Source organism: Bos grunniens, chromosome 20, assembly GCF_055505025.1.
Source record: "Bos grunniens cultivar Pamir isolate PY7600 chromosome 20, Bosgru_T2T1.0, whole genome shotgun sequence".
Lineage (NCBI taxonomy): Eukaryota > Metazoa > Chordata > Mammalia > Artiodactyla > Bovidae > Bos > Bos grunniens.
Window position 1 is genome coordinate 61,949,304 of NC_141184.1, and position 16,547 is coordinate 61,965,850.

Consider the following 16,547-nt stretch of genomic DNA (forward strand, 5'->3'; position numbering starts at 1 on the left):
TGGACAGCCAGGCAAAGAAAAGGAAGTTTATTAAAGGGAAACAAGAGAGTGACTGGCCCTTGAGAAGAACCAGCCCCTTCCCTTCTGATGGGTCCCTCTTACACCCTCCAGGCGGGAAACTGGGTCCCCTCAGGGGGTGGTTAGTTCATCTTTAGTCTGCAGATGGAATTTGGCAGTTGGTAGTCTTGAGAAAGCCAAAGGTGTTCAATGGTAGGGTGGTCACTTAGTCTTGGCAAAGAGTGCCAGTGGCTAAAACAGGATGTCACTTGAGCAATGTGGTCAGTTTCATGGGTCACTGTGACTTTATATTTTATTTGCAAGCCATTTTTAACAATGAGATCCCATGTAGGCCCTATCATTGAGTTTTAAGCTAGCTTTTTCACTTTTTCACTCAGATCTGTTACAGGCAACTTTGCCTTACTTTGCCAACAAAGTTCCATCCAGTCAAAGCTATGGTTTTTCCAGTAGTCATGTATGGATGTGAGAGTTGGACCTTAAAGAAAGCTGAGTGCTGAAGAATTCATGCTTTTGAACTGTGGTGTTGAAGAAGACTCTTGAGAGTACCTTGGACTGGAAGGAGATCCAACCAGTCCATCCTATAGGAAATCAGTCCTGAATATTCATTAGAAAGACTGATGCTGAAGCTGAAGCTACAATACTTTGGCCACCTGATGTGAAGAACTGACTCATTGGAAAAGACCCTGATTCTGGGAAAGATTGAGGGCAGGAGGAGAAGGGGAAGACAGAGGATGAGATGGTTGGATGGCGTCACCGACTCGATGGACGTGAATTGGAACAAGCTCTGGGAGTTGGTGATGGACAGGGACCATGGGGTCGCAGAGTCGGACACAACTGAGCGGCTGAACTGAGATGACTTGTTACAGGCTAGGTTTAGAAGTACGTTATAATCGTACATCTAAGATGTACTTTATCACTACCAGAATTTTAAATTTATGTTCTCTCCGCTTTATAAAAGGGTACGTTTGGCCTGTTCTCCAGTGTATCCCCAGCTCCAAAAGAGCACCTGATAGGGTACACTGAAGAAATATTTGTTGAACGGATGGTTATCGCCTTTAAAGAGTTTAATTTCTTAGGACAGTTTTATAAGCCTGTTCGGTTTCCAGCTCTCATATAAGAATAAGCTTTTTCAAGTCCCGGAATACCCTTTCTAGCAGTAGGGGAAGAAGAAAACAGCACGTAGAAGAAGCTCTCAGACAAGCAAAGAAATTCAGCTGCGGCTCCGGAGCTCCGTCCTAGGATTCGCAATGCTCAAGGGCTGGGGAACGGACCGGCCTCGCGAGGCTGCATCTCTGTCCCTCATTGGCTGAGTTAGGGGGGCGTGGTGCTCAACATCGACCAATCAGAGGCCGCGTTCGCCGACACGTGCCTAGGCTTACCGGAGAATCCCGGAGGTTTCAGGCGAGTTGGGACAGCAAGGATCTGGGCCGAAGTGTATCCCGAAGCCGAGGAGTTGGCAGGGAAAGCTTCGGCTCCGAATCGGCGCAGGCCGCTCTCTCACGCAGCTTCCTGCCTCTGTGCCTGCTGCCATGTGGGCCGCTCTGAGATTAGCCCTGCGGCCGTGCGCCCGCGCCGCTGCCCCAGCGCTGCGTTCCTATCATGGGGACTCCGTGGCTACCCTGGGCACCCAACCGGACTCGAGCTCTGCCGTCTATCAGGTAGGGTGGGTGAGCGGCCCGGGTCAGTGATTCCTCTTCACCGACGGGACAAGGTGTTGGCCGGACTGGGAAGCATAGAGGGTAGGCTACTTTTAAGAGTAGCTCCTCTATTCTCTGGATCCGCAGTGATGATTCTGGGACGCACTAGGAGGTCGTGAAGTTTGAAAAAGAAAACAAATCAGATACATTTTAGTTCACTTTTAGCACTGGCACTGTCCTTTGTATCTTTAAAATCAGTGGTTCTCAAAGCCAGTGGTTCTCCGGGAGCTTGTTCGAGTTACAGCCGCCTTAAGCCTCACCCTGGGCCGTTTTGGTCTTCCAGGGTGGGGTCCTGGTGTTTGCATGGTTAATTAGGTTGGGGGTGAGGAGGGGCAAAGGCCTTGGAGGCAGCTAGCTTTGGGAACCACTGGCCGAACGCTAGCTAACCCTGGTCTGTGGTTACTAGATTTGAGATAGTTGGTTATGTTAATGGGGAATACTTGTATTTAAATAGCTTTTCTTGGAATTTGGAGGTGCCACAGGTCACACAATCTACTCCTCTTGGAATTTGGAGGTGCCACAGGTCACAATCTACTCCTGGCTTATGAAATATCAGCTGGAAATTTTCAGTCTATCTCATGGTTTCTAAGCCTATACAGATAACGTTTAAGTTGTGCCAGATAACTCTCAGGAGATACATTTTATTTTATTTATTTTTAAAAAAAATTGTTTATTTTTGGCGGTGCTGAGGCTTCCTTGCTGCTAGTGGGCTTTCTCTAGTTGAAGTGTGTGGGCTTCTCCTTGCGGTGGCTTCTCTTTTTGCGGAGCACAGGCTCTGGGCCCATGGGCTTGGGGCTAAGTAGCCCCTCAGCATGTGAGATCTTCCCGGACCAGGGGTCAAACCTGTGTCCCTTGAATTGGCAGGCAGATTCTTAACCTCTGGACCACCAGGGAAGTCGCCAGAAAAGACATATTAAATAATTCCTCCCTTTGGAAAAGCAAATAGGTTGAAAGAAAATCAGACTGAGGCAGAAATAATATCTAGTGAGAGACTTCCAGAAGTTTTTAGATCTCCTGGGATCAAGGGAGAATGTTTCACTCAGAAACATTAAATGGTTATTGTGATTTAGGCACTGTGTGAAAGTGAAAGTCGCTCAGTAGTGTCCCACTCTTTACCACTGCGTGGACTATTCTGTCCATGGAATCCTCCAGGCCAGAGTACTGGAGTGGGTAGCCTTTCCCTTCTCCAGGGGATCTTCCCAACCCAGGTATCGAACCCTGGTCTCCCTCACTGCAGGCGGAGTCTTTACCAGTTTAGCCACAAGGGAAGCCCAAGAATACTGGAGTTGGTAGCCTATCCCTTCTCCAGCAGATCTTCCCGACCCAGGAATTGAACCGGGGTCTCCTGCATTGCAAGCAGACTCTTTATCAACTGAGCTATCAGTTCAGTTCAGTTCAGTTCAGTCGCTCAGTCGTGTCCAACTCTTTGCGACCCCAAGAATCACAGCACGCCAGGCCTGCCTGTCCATCACCAACTCCTGAAGTTCACTCAGACTCACGTCCATCGAGTCAGTGATGCCATCCAGCCATCTCATCCTGTGTCATCCCCTTCTCCTCCTGCCCCCAATCCCTCCCAGCATCAGAGTCTTTTCCAATGAGTCAACTCTTACTGGAGTTTCAGCTTCAGCATCATTCCTTCCAAAGAAATCCCAGGGCTGATCTCCTTCAGAATGGACTGGTTGGATCTCCTTGCAGTCCAAGGGACTCTCAAGAGTCTTCTCCAACACCACAGTTCATAAGCGTCAATTCTTCGGCACTGAGCTATCAGGGAAGCCACTATTTAGGTACTTGGAATAGATGTGCAGGAATGGAATCATATTTTTGTCGGGGAGACAGACAAGAAAGCAGTGCATTGTGATGAGGGGTGTCTAAAGCCTAGAAAGTGGTTGCAGAAAGATAGGAAGTAATGAGTGAGTTGGCTCTTGAGTGGAGTAAGAACTGTCCAGGTTCAGGGTGGAGAATGGGCCTATACAACCAAAAGAAGTCATGAGAACATAGGTTCTAAATTATGAAAGCATTTAGTGGGAGTGAGAACTTGGAAGTCCTGGCCACGGTGTGGAGTTCATGGGGTAAATGGGATTGCTTACGTGGCCAGGTAGAGGAGGGAAGCCACGTGCCGGAGCCACGTTTTGATGTCCCTTTGCAGTCTGTTTGCTGGTATTTAAGTAGAGAAGTGGCATGATGCTGTCAACGTGGCAGAATAATTGGCAGGGCAGCAGGGTAGAGAATGGGTTTCCTGCCTCATCGAATGTGACTTCTTCGTGGTGTGTTCTCTTGATTGCTGTAGACCTCTGAGTGTTCTCCAGAGCTCCTGTAAGGTTACGCTAGTCGGTTTGGGGTTGTTCTGTGATGTCTCTGTGAGGGAATGAGCTCCTGGAGCTTATTGGTCTCCCGTCTTTTTGAGGTCAGGTCTGGGCTGATGTCTTTGATAAGCAGCTGCTAATCAGGGGTTAGGGAGTGTGAGCCTGAGATTATAATTTCTTTCTCTGTGTAAAATGTTTTATGTTCTGGTTTAGTCTGTGTGCTAGTAATTAGAATAGGGAAGTAATTGTGCTGTGGTGGAAAAAACACTGATTTAGTATTTCATATATATTTAAAAGTAAACAAGGAACATTTTTCCATAGAGGGGGAAAACCTGGAGGAAATGTTAACAGTGGCCCTTTCAGTGGGCAGAAGAGGTGTTGTGCTTTAAGAACAAGATTCCAGAGCTTTGGTTTAAAATCCTAATTCTACTGCTTGTTAGCTGAGTGATCTTGGACGAATTACTTACTTCTCTGTGCCTCACTTGTGTTGTGACATTAATGATTAGGTGTATGTTTCATTTATCAAGACAGTTAGTGACGGTGCCTGAAGTACAATAAACCCTCAAGAAGTATTAGCTCTTGCTACTTTGCCTCCTCTTCTCAAGGTCATCTTGTGATCTATTTTAGCTAGATGTTACTTCAGTAATGCTGAGTAGCAACCAATCCCAAGATTTTAGTGTTCAAAAGAACAATATTTAGTTTTCACACTTGGGGCGGCGGTAGCAGCTCTGCTCCAGGGCTGTATTAGATTCAGGTCCACACTGTTGCTTTTCTTTTTTCTTTTTCTTTTGGTTTAATAGACATTTATTCTGTTATTATGTAGTTGAACAACCTCCACACACAAAATAATATGATTTAAGATTTTTTTGAGTTGGAAGGAATTTGGGTCTTAAAAGGTTTTGCAAGCCTGTTTTCTGGAAATCACTTAAGTGGGCCTTTTTAAAAGACCCTTGAAGGAAAAAAACTGGTTCAAGAAAACCAGCAATTAAATTTCAAAATCAAACCATTTATGAAGATAGCAAGCCAAGAATTGGGGTAATTCGTCTTCTGTATTTCCTACACTCAAATCCACCCTGGGAAATAGAAGCCTAGTCTACGGGAGGACGTGATGGAACAAGCAGAATGAGGTGGTAAGGGCAACCACAGCTGGCGCCCAGCAAGTCTGGAACTGTGAGGCTGGTTTGAGCAGGGATGGGAACTGTAGACAACATGAAATTGGAGGCCAATTAAACTTGCATTGACACCAGTGATGAGTTTTCTCAATAGCATTTTCAAGAGTGGAATGACTTGACCATTGCCTATATTAGCAGTAGCGGTGGAGCTGGAGAGTATTGCGCCTTCTCCGCTCTGCCCGGCGAGAGCCACCAATAGTGTGGTGGAACTTGTGGCCCTTGCCCAGGCCGAGGCTCTTTCTGCCTGCAGATGTCAGCCCCCGCATTTCCCTGTGCTTGTGGACTGGTTTGGTGATCCACTGGGTGCCAGGGTTTCTTCTGATAACTTTATGGAATGGATCAATGAGGATAATATCAAAGAATTTGTACGTAGAATCTTCACCAACCAAGTAGGAATTCAGGACCCTCGGGGCCCCACAGTGGTGTCCAGCACGCTCCTCCGCAACCAACTGCAGGCTTCGAGCTCTGGCTGCATTGTGTCTTCACTGGTATGTACTGGTATAGTTGTCCTGTGGCATGTGGGATCTTAGTTCCCCAACCAAAGATCGCACCCACATCCCCTGCTTCGAAAGGCTGATTCTTAACCACTAGACTACCAGGGAAGTCCCTGCTCCACTTGTTTCTTATTCCAGGACCCAGAATGAGGGGGCAGTGGCAGCTGTGGGATGCTCCTCTCATTATGGAAGTCTGGGGCACAAGAGGAAAGAGTGTGGAAGTACCTTGTCCCTCTTAAAGCCTCTGCTTGCAGTTGGTACACTGTCCCTTTTGCCTACATTCCACTTGTCAAATCACATAATGTGGACAGATTCAGAGATTGATTTTATTTTTCTAGTTTTTGGCGGTGTCTTATGGTTTGTGGGATCCTAGCTCCTTAACCAGGGATTGAATCTGTGCCCTTGGCAGGGCAGTGAAAGCCTGGAATCCTAACTACTGGACCACCAGGGAATTTCCCTCTGATCCTTTTAAAACATAAAATAGGATCCGTTTTCCCCTGGGCTTTGTTTTTAAGTGTAAATTGTCAGTAAGTGTAAAAGCAAGTATTTCTGAATTGGTTGGTGTCTCCTCACAATAGTATTTGATAGGACAGAAAAAAAGATGGCATTCTAACCCTCAAAGAGGTTATATTCCCGAACAGAGTAAAACCAGTAGAGGTAAGCTCAGTAGGCGTGTAAGGAAGGAAGTGGGTAAAATGAGTGGCAGTAGCCAAAAACTAAGTTGGAGATGAGATGGGATATGAATTAGGCTTTAAAAGGGGATGGTGAGGGACTTCTCTGGCAGTCCAGTGGTTAAGACTCAGCGTTTCCACGCATGCCAGGGGCATGAGTTTCATCTCGGATCAGGGAACTAAGCTTCCCCATGCCTTGAGGGGTGGCCAATAAATAGATGAATAAATAGAGGGTGAGGTTTATATAGATGGACTAGAGAGGGGCCGTGGTAGTGCAGAAGACATTGAGCAAAGACAGAGAGGCATGAACTAACTTTTTTAGTTTATGTTGGAGTTGGCTCAGTACGGAAGTGGCCCAGTGTGGAGGCCACATACGGTTGGCATCTAATGCTGTGCTCCTTAACCCTCGTTATGGTGAAAAAAAAAAACAAAAAACTTCATTGGTTTCCTAGAATACTCTCTCTCTTTTTCCTTGCTTCTCTTTTAGGAAAACTATGAACAGATGAAAGCACTAGTAAATCAACTCCACGAGCGAGCACAGAGCATCAGACTAGGTAAGCGCTCAGTTACTCTTCAGTTTATGCTTTTAATTAAGCTGTCCCTTTATTTGTTTTAGAAAAACTAGTAGCATCAGCGCTTTGACTCTTCAAGACTGTGCATTTGCTGTGGGTGGGAATGTAAATTGGGGCAGCCACTGTGTAAGACAGTATGTTGTTGTTGCTAACTCGTGTCCGACTCTTTTACGACCCCATGGACTGTAGCCCACCAGGCTCCCCTGTCCATACGATTTCCCAGGCAAGAATACTGGAGTGGGTTGCCATTTCCTTCTCCAGGGAATCTTCTCCATCTAGGGACTGAAGCTGCGTCTCCTGCATTGGCAGGTGGATTCTTCCCTGAGCCATCAGGGAAACCATGTAACACAGTGTGGAGGTTCTTAAAAAGTAAAAATAGAGTTACCATATGATCCAGCAATCCCACTCCTCAGCTTATATCTGGAAAAGATGAAAGCTCTTAATTCCCCAGTGTTCATAGCAGCATGGTTTACAAGAGCCAAAAACATGGAAACAACCCAGATACCTATCAACAGGTTATTGGTTTAAGATGTGATGTATATGTATATATATATACATGTGGATATATACTCAGTCATAAAAAGAGAATGGAATATTGCCATTTCTAGCAACATGGATGGACCTAGAGAATATCATACTAAGTGAAGTAAGTCAGGAAGAGAAAGACAAATATTATATAATATCATTTATATATGGAATCTAAAAAATAATGCAAATGAATCTATGTACAAAGCAGAAACAGACATGGAGGATAGCTCAGTGGTGGAGCATTTGACTGCAGAACAGGCACAAAGACATAAGAAACAAACTTCGGGGAAAGGAAAGGGGGAGAGAGAAATTAGGAGTATGCGATTAACAGATAAAAAGTTAATATACACAAAATAGATAAGCAGCATGGATTTACTAAACATGGAGAACAGTGTTTACTATCTTGTGATCACTGGTAATGGAAAATAAACTGAAAAAAATATATATAAATGAATCAGTTTGCTGCACACCTGAAACTAACACAATATTGTTATTTAACTATATTTCAATTAAAAAAAGCCTGCATTTGTCGGCATGCAGACATTTTATTTTTTCCTGGTATTTGGTCAGTTTTTCTGCCATTATTTGGGGGAAAGTAGAAATTCAGATTCATCATTTTTTTTTCTTTTGTCCACACTCTGTGGCTTGTGGGACCTCAGTTTCTCAACCAGGGATTGAACCTGGGCCATGGCAGTGAAAGCACCAAATGCTAGCCATTAGAGCACCAGAGAACTTCCTCATCAGTATTTTAAACTGTTTCTTCTTAAGCTTTTTATTTCAGTCACAGGATCACACTGAAATTTTTGTCTTACTTGAAGCAACTAAAAACATTTTCTGTTCATCATATTCATACTATATACTGTATTTTGCATAATTGTGCTTTTTCTGCTGTGTTGTATAATTTGGAAATAATTTCTGTGTGGGTTTATTGCTAATTAAATAAATGAGATTTCCTAAAAACTTTGTAAATTGTCATTTTTTATTTTTAAGTTGTGGACATAATAGACATTCTTTTTCTTGGAAGAAAGTGCATCATAGGAATATAAAATGCTAATGTTTAAATAAGTGTTTAAATAATGTTTAAATAAGTACTAACTTATTCAACTTCTGTTGTGCCTTTATTGGTATATATGATAATTTACTTTAGAAGGCTCTGTGACTTGAAATAATAGCCATTTCCAAAGTAAGAGTCCTCATGTTGAAGTACCTGAGAAGGAGCTATTTGAATTTTATGGCCTTCATTTAAAAAGAGTTCTCTGACTCCAGGGGCACAGCGAGGAGAGAGATGAGGCTGAGTTGGGTCTTGACAGTACTGTCCATCTGCCTGAGCGCCGTGGTCATGGCCACAGGGGCCGAGGGCAAACAGAAGCTGCAGGTCGGAGTCAAGAAGCGGGTAGACCACTGTCCCATCAAATCGCACAAAGGGGACGTCCTGCGCACGCACTACATGGGGAAGCTAGAAGATGAAACAGAGTTTGACAGCAGCCTGCCCCAGAACCAGCCCTTTGTCTTCTCCTTGGGCACAGGCCAGGTCATCCAGGGCTGGGACCAGGGGCTGTTAGGGATGTGTGAGGGGGGAAAGCAGAAGCTGGTGAGTCCATCAGAGCTGGGGTATGGAGATCAGGGAGCTCCCCCAAAGATTCCAGGTGGTGCAAACTTGGTGATCGAGGTGGAGCTGCTCAAAATTGAGCGACGTTCAGAACTGTAGCCAAACTGGAGAGGGGCGGTGGAGAGGCCCCCATCTGGGACCAGACTGTTTAAAGAAAGAAAAAAAACCCTTCAGTTCAGTCGCTCAGTCCTCTCAGACTCTTTGCAACCCCATGAATGGCAGCACGCCAGGCCTCCCTGTCCATCACCATCTCCCGGAGTTCACTCAAACTCACGTCCATCGAGTCGGTGATGCCATCCAGCCATCTCATCCTCTGTCGTCCCGTTCTCCTCCTGCCCACAATCCCTCCCAGCATCAGAGTCTTTTCCAGTGAGTCAACTCTTCGCATGAGGTGGCCAAAGTACTGGAGTTTCAGCTTTAGCATCATTCCTTCCAAAGAACACCCAGGGCTGATCTCCTTTAGAATGGACTGGTTGGATCTCCTTGCAGTCCAAGGGACTCTCAAGAGTCTTCTCCAACACCACAGTTCAAAAGCATCAATTCTTCAGAGCTCAGCTTTCTTCACAGTCCAACTCTTACGTCCATACATGACCACTGGAAAAACCATAGCCTTGACTAGACGGACCTTTGTAGGCAATGTAATGTCTCTGCTTTTCAATATGCTATGTAGGTTGGTCATAACTTTTCTTCCAAGAAGTAAGTGTCTTTTAATTTCATGGCTGCAATCACCATCTGCAGTGATTTTGGAGCCCCCCAAAATAAAGCCTGACACTGTTTTCACTGTTTCCCCATCAAAAACCTTAAGATCCCCCCCAAAACAAACAAACAAAAAAAGAATTCTCTTCAATATCCTCATAGATAGAATCTGTTTGGTCTATCAACCTGTAGTTTAAGGGTGTTGTATTCCTGGATATGATCTTATCACATTCAGAGGACAGACTTTGAGTAGAAGTCATTAGTGAAATAATTTGGCAAAATCTTAGTGGATTTGTTTAAATTAAAATATTTTTATATGTTTTTTCTTCTGAGCACTTTAAGGATGGAGACAAGGTAATTGATTGATGGCAGATGGACAGAAAGATCATCTAAAATTGTGTATTCATTTGTATAGGCAATAGGAAAGAAATAAGCTCAGTATTTTCATCCTTTGTAGAATTTTGAGGGTGGTAGTTACTCCAATAAGTAAACCACTTTGGTCCAGTTATTTAATCCCTCTTGAACATTTTCAGTACCTCATTTGTAACTTGAGACTCAAGAGTGGGTCTGTGAAGTACAAGCATTATTTACTCAAAGCACACATTTCTGTCTTCTTTTGACTTAATAGATTAATCAAAGTTAATTGAAAAAAACCATAAAAGAGATCCATTTGGAATATACTGGTCTCTGCCTTTTGTACTGTAGTAGTTTCATGTCAACGGAGAAGGCAACGGCACCCCACTCCAGTACTCTTGCCTGGAAAATCCCATGCACGGAGGAGCCTGGTGGGCTGCAGTCCATGGGGTCTCGAAGAGTCGGACAGACTGACTTCACTTTCATTTTTCACTTTCATGCATTGGAGAAGGAAATGGCAACCCACTCCAGTGTTCTTGCCTGGAGAATCCCAGGGACGGGGGAGCCTGGTGGGCTGCGGTCTATGGGGTTGCACAGAGTTGGACACGACTGAAGTGACTTAGCAGCAGCAGCAGTTTAGTGTCAAAATCAATTAAATCCTCTAAAAGTTACCATGACATGAACAAGTGGATATGAAATTCAATGTGGGGCCAGGTGAAGCAAAGACCTCATTCAGATGGCAGTAATTGCTCCCATTCTATCTATAAGGATATAGGGGAGAATTAAAAAAAAAAAACAGGCGAAGATGGTAAACTTCCTATAGGTCCTTCTGTATTCTGTGTTCTCAGTCGTATCTGACTCTTTTTGGCCCCATGAATTTAGTCCACTGGGCTCCTCTTTCCTGGAATTTTCCAGGCGAGAATACTGGAGTGGGTTGCCATTTCCTACTCCAGTGGATCTTTCTCACCCAGGGATTGAACCCATGTCTCTTGTGTCTCCTGTATTGGTAGGCAGATTCTTTACCCCTGTGCCACCTGGGAAGCCATTTCTTCTAGGTTAGGTACTTGTAATATAAGAAGAATATTATTTTGATAATGGCTGTATCCAGTCCCTTTGGTTGTAAGTCACAAAGATCCAAATCAAACTTGTTTAATCCAGAAGCCAACAACCAAACCATGCAAAGGAAGTGCTGAATGACCAGGGGACTCCAAGCCCTCCAGAACTCACTGTCTCTGCCCATTTTCTCTCATTTAAGGATGCCTATGTATGTTGGACCACATTCTCTTTCTCCATGAGGTGGGGAGCTAGGTTGCTTGGAGGCCAGCAACAATCTGAAGTAAATTGTAAACAATCAGTTTATAATGTGAAGCAAAGATCTAGTTATCCTTTCACCTCCAATCTGGAAAACTTTGATGGGTTCTCTGGGGTCCCGTGTTCTCTTCTTAGCCCAGTCACTGTATCCAGTGGGGTGTGGTACTTCACAGTGCCAGCCTGAACCCATGTCCACCAGGACTCCAAGACAGTGTGCAGCTGGCAGCTCCTGAAACTTCATGGAGGTAGCAGTGGTTTTCAGGAAAGAAGGAAAGGAAAGCAGGCAGTCAAAAAGCAAAGAATGTCAATTACACTGTCTCCAGACCACCCTGGGCTTCCTTGGTGGCTCAGTGGTAAAGAATCCACCTGCAATGCGAGAAACAAGGGTTCTGTCCCTGAGTGGGGAAGATCTGGAGAAGGAAATGGCAGCCCGCTCCAGCATCCTTGCCTGAGAAATCCCATGGACAGAGGAGCCTGGAGGGCTGCAGTCCATGGGTTGCAAAGGAGTCGGACACGACTTCGTGACTAAACAGCAACAGTTCAGATCAGATCAGTCGCTCAGTCGTGTCCGACTCTTTGCGACCCCATGAGTCGCAGCACGCCAGGCCTCCCTGTCCATCACCAACTCCCGGAGTTCACTCAGACTCACGGCCATCGAGTCAGTGATGCCATCCAGCCAGCTCATCCTCTGCCACCCTAATTTCTGTCTAGGAAGAGAGGGGTGTGTAAATAGGAGGGTGAGTTGTAAAAACAGAGGTAGTGGACATTTGTCATTCTTTTTGACCAGGTAGCTCCTGAACCCCTATTCTAAGTGTGAGGAAATGGTGTTAAAAAATGACATGAGTTTTTGTCTATTGGATATGATTTGAGAGGCAAGATATCCTGCTGGTATGCTTTTCAGAAAGATGACTAGAATCATAGTCTTGAAGTCATCTTGGAATAAGGCATTGTCTCCTGAAAAAGAATCAGAACCCTTGCGGAAATGAAAGTATGTTTTGTTGGGAGCAGAACTGAAGAGTTAATTATTCCCTTTGGATGTTAAGCCTAATGGGTCTGACTAAGAAGCAGTAGAGGCCTCCAGCGCTGGGCCTCTGCTGGGGATGGCAGGTTCTGACCCTCTGGCGGTCTGATTTCTGCAGGAGAGCAGAGCATTGAGTGGGGCTCCTTGGGAGGGAAGCCAGGGAAGGACAGACAGCCGTCCTCATGGTGTTGCCTGGTGTTAGCACTGTTATGCTAGGAAAGTGGGTATTACAAGGTACATATAATGTACAAGTGATATACACTTCTGTCCATGGGATTCTGTAGGCAAGAATACTGGAGTGGGTTGCCATGCTGTCCTCCAGGGCATCTTACCCTCCCAGGGATCAAACCCACATCTCTTACATCTCCTGCATTGGCTGGCAGGTTCTTTACCACTAGCGCCATCTGTGAAGCCCTATGTTATTCATATGTAACATATCAGTAATATCTCTAAAGACACATTAAAAAATATATTTTATTGGAGTATAGTTGATTTACTATGTTATGTTAATTTGTGCTGTATAGCAAGCAAAGTTCAGTGATTCTTGTTCATACTCTTTTCCATTATGGTTTATCACAGGATATTCAATATCCCTGTGCTATGCAGTAGGATCTTTTTGTTTATCCTATATATAATAGCTTGCATCTGCTAATCCCAAACTTCCTGTCCATCCCTCCGTGACCCCCTCTCCCTCTTGGCAACTACAAGTCTATTCTCTGTTTCTGTTTCATCCGTTCAGTTCAGTCGCTCAGTTGTGTCCCAGTCTTTGTAACCTCATGGACTGCAGCACGCCAGGCCTCCCTGTCCATCACCAACTCCTGGAGTCTACTCAAGCTCATGTCCATTGAGTCGGTGATGCCATCCAACCATCTCATCCTCTGTCATCCCCTTCTCCTCTCACCTTCAATCTTTGCCAGCATCAGGGTCTTTTCAAATGAGTCAGCTCTTTGCATCAGGTGGCCAGAGTATTAGAGTTTCTGCTTCAGCATCAGTTCTTCCAAAGAATGTTCAGGCTTGATTTCCTTTAGGGTGGACTGGTTGGATCTCCTTGCAGTCCAAGGGACTCTCAAGAGTCTTCTCCAACACCACAGTTCAAAAGCGTCAATTCTTCTGCGCTCAGCTTTCTTTATAGTCCAACTCTCACATCCATATGTGACTACTGGAAAAACCATAGTCTTGACTAGACGGACCTTTGTTGGCAAAGTAATGTCTCTGCTTTTTAATATGCTATCTAGGTTGGTCATAACTTCTCTTTCAAGGAGTAAGAGTCTTAATTTCATAGCTGCAGTCACCATCTGTGGTGATTTTGGAGCCCCCCAAAGTAAAGTCTGTCACTGTTTCCATTGTTTCCCCATCTATTTGCCATGAAGTGATGGGATCAGATGCCATGATCTTAGTTTTCTGAATGTTGAGCTTTAAGCCAACTTTTTCACTCCCCTCTTTCATCAAGAGGCTCTTTAGTTCCTCTTCACTTTCTGCCATAAGGGTGGTGTCATCTGCATATCTGAGGTTATTGATATTTCTCCCAGCAATCTTGATTCCAGCTTGTGCTTCTTCCAGCCCAGCGTTTCTCATGATGTACTCTGCATATAAGTTAAATAAGCAGGGTGACAATATACAGCCTTGACGTACTCCTTTTCCTATTTGGAACCAGTCTGTTGTTCCATGTCCAGTTCTAACTGTTGCTTCCTGACCTGCATACAGATTTCTCAAGAGGCAGATCAGATGGTCTGGTATTCCCATCTCTTTCAGAATTTTCCACAGTTTGTTGTGATCCACACAGTCAAAGGCTTTGGCAGAGTCAATAAAGCAGAAATAGATGTTTTTTCTAGAACTCTCTTGCTTTTTCAGTGATCCAGCGGATGTTGGCAATTTGATCTCTGGTTCCTCTGCCTTTTCTAAAACCAGCTTGAACATCTGGAGGTTCACGGATCACGAATTGCTTAAGCCTGGCTTGGAGAATGTTGAGCACTACGTTACTAGCGTGTGAGATAAGTGCAGTTGTGGGGTAGTTTTTGTTTCATAGATAAGTTCCTTTGTGTCATGTTTTAGACTCTGCATATAAGTGAAATCACATGGTGTTTGTCTTTCTAATTTTCTTCCCTGAGTGGGCAGTCTGTAGGTCCCTCCCTTTCGCTGCAGATGGCATTGCTTCATTCTCTTTTATGGCTGAGGAGTGCTCCGTTGTGTGTATGTGTACGTGTGTATCCATCACATCTTCTTCATTCATCTGTCAGTGGGCATTTAGCTTGTTTCCATCTCTTGGCTGTTGTGAATAGTATTGCTATAAACAGAGGGGTGCATGTGTCTTTTCGAATTATGATTTTGTCTGGCTGTGTGCCCAGGAGTGGGATGGCCAATTCATGTGGCAACTCTATTTTTAGTTTTTTGAGGAACCTCCATACTGTTTTCCATAGTGGCTGTACCAATTTACATTCCCACCAACAGTGCAGGCGTTTTCGCCACACCTTCTCCAGCATTTGTTATATGTAGACTGTTTACTGATGGCCATTCTGAATGCTGTGAGGTGGCAGTTCACTGTAGTTACGTTTTGCATTTCTCTAATCATATTGATGTTGAGCATCTTTTTATGTCCCCGTTGACCTCATGTATAGATATCCTCAGTTTTGAATTCATAACATTTCCGAAGTAATTTTCAGGTAAGAGGAAGGGACAGTGTTTCAAGTTGCTTCGGAGGTTAACCCTCAAAGTTTTCATCTAAGAGAACTTGTGGTAAGTAAAAAGGTTGGCAATAATGGATGGATTCTCGTCCTCCGTTTTGTGTCTTCTTTTCCTCCGCCTCACTGCTACCGTTATTTCAGATTTCTTCTCAGGGCACCATGTTTGCTTCCCCTTTGGTTCCCACAGAGTATGTAGGGGCTTCCCTGGTGGCTCAGCGGTAAAGAATACACCTGCAAGGTGGGAGGCACAGGTTCTATCCCTCTGTTTGGAAGATCCCCTGGAGGGGGAGGGTTGGCATGGCAACCAACTGCAGTATTCTTGCTGGGAGAATTCCATGGACAGAGGATCCTGGTGGGCTGCAGTCCATGGGGTCGCAAAAAGTCAGACACGACTGCAACGGCTAAGCACACCCAGCGCGTGTGGCATATAGGATGGCTGGGAGCGACTTAGTCGTTCCTATAGGTGGAACGAGCATTACCGCAGCTGTGTTATTTGTGCTAGCCAGAATTCAAGTATTTTGATTAACAAGTTAACTGAAGGCCTGTAAGTGTTTTGATAGTTTCAGAAGTGCTTAGTTTTTCTAAAACTGGGTAATAACTTTATTGATATAGAAAAATGCAAATAGTTCTGGTGTTTGAAACAAGGGCCTCTTAATGACCTTAAGATAAGGCTTATGTATGTTTTTTAAAATATTATTTTATTAATAGTTGATTTACAGTGTCATGTTAATTTCTGGTGTATAGCAAAGTGATTCAATTATACATATATACACATTTTGCATATTCTAATTATGGTTTGTTACAGGATGTTGAATAGTTCCCTGTACTATATAGTAGGACTTTGTTGTTTAAGGACTTTGTGTAGTTTTAAAAACACTTTGGAGTGGAAGTTAAACTGCATGTCTGTAGCTCCAGCAATGCGTATAGCATCACTGAAGTGACCACAGTTAAGCATTTGTGCTGAGCATGCAGAGGCTGACCGCTATGTCTCAACTGCCCCCTGGTGACAGGAATAGTATAAAGATGGTATAAACTGTAAAATCCTTCCTGATTTGAGGAGCGTTAAAATGTGAACAAAATGCGTGTTTTAGAATCAGTGCAATATGGTAAATGAGATTGAAGGAAAACATGGCTTTTCCAGCTCTGAGTCTGTGGGAGTGGAGATAATTAATGCAAAAGTCTTTAAGAGTTAGTGTTTAGAAAACTAAGGTGCTGTGACATGCTGTCTTTCTGTGGTCTGCATGAATTCTGTGACCTGAGAATTTATATCAAGGATAGCACTCTTTCTGGTTTTTCCTAATAAAATCTGAATTCACTAGATGCTCTTAATAGCAAAGTCAAGGTTTAGGCAGAAGAATAATATTGGTCTAAGTACTTAAAAAAAAACCAGACAAGCCACAGATCTGTTTTCTTACCTCTT

General features: G+C 44.2%; 1 protein-coding gene and 1 pseudogene across 2 annotated transcripts in view; both read left to right on the forward strand.

Moving 5' to 3' along the window:
• Nucleotides 1-1,354: 1,354 nt before the first annotated feature.
• Nucleotides 1,355-16,547, forward strand: part of MCCC2 (methylcrotonyl-CoA carboxylase subunit 2) — a 78,451-nt gene continuing 63,258 nt past the window's right edge. The window contains exons 1-2 of the mRNA XM_086362106.1: nucleotides 1,355-1,676; nucleotides 6,843-6,909. Of these exons, the coding sequence (XP_086218232.1) occupies nucleotides 1,548-1,676; nucleotides 6,843-6,909 (196 nt within the window). The 5' untranslated portion in view covers nucleotides 1,355-1,547. The remainder of the gene's footprint in view (nucleotides 1,677-6,842; nucleotides 6,910-16,547) is intronic.
• LOC147350505 (peptidyl-prolyl cis-trans isomerase FKBP2 pseudogene) lies at nucleotides 8,598-9,892 on the forward strand (annotated as a pseudogene). The gene has a single exon (XR_015148958.1). The product of XR_015148958.1 is annotated as a peptidyl-prolyl cis-trans isomerase FKBP2 pseudogene (transcript).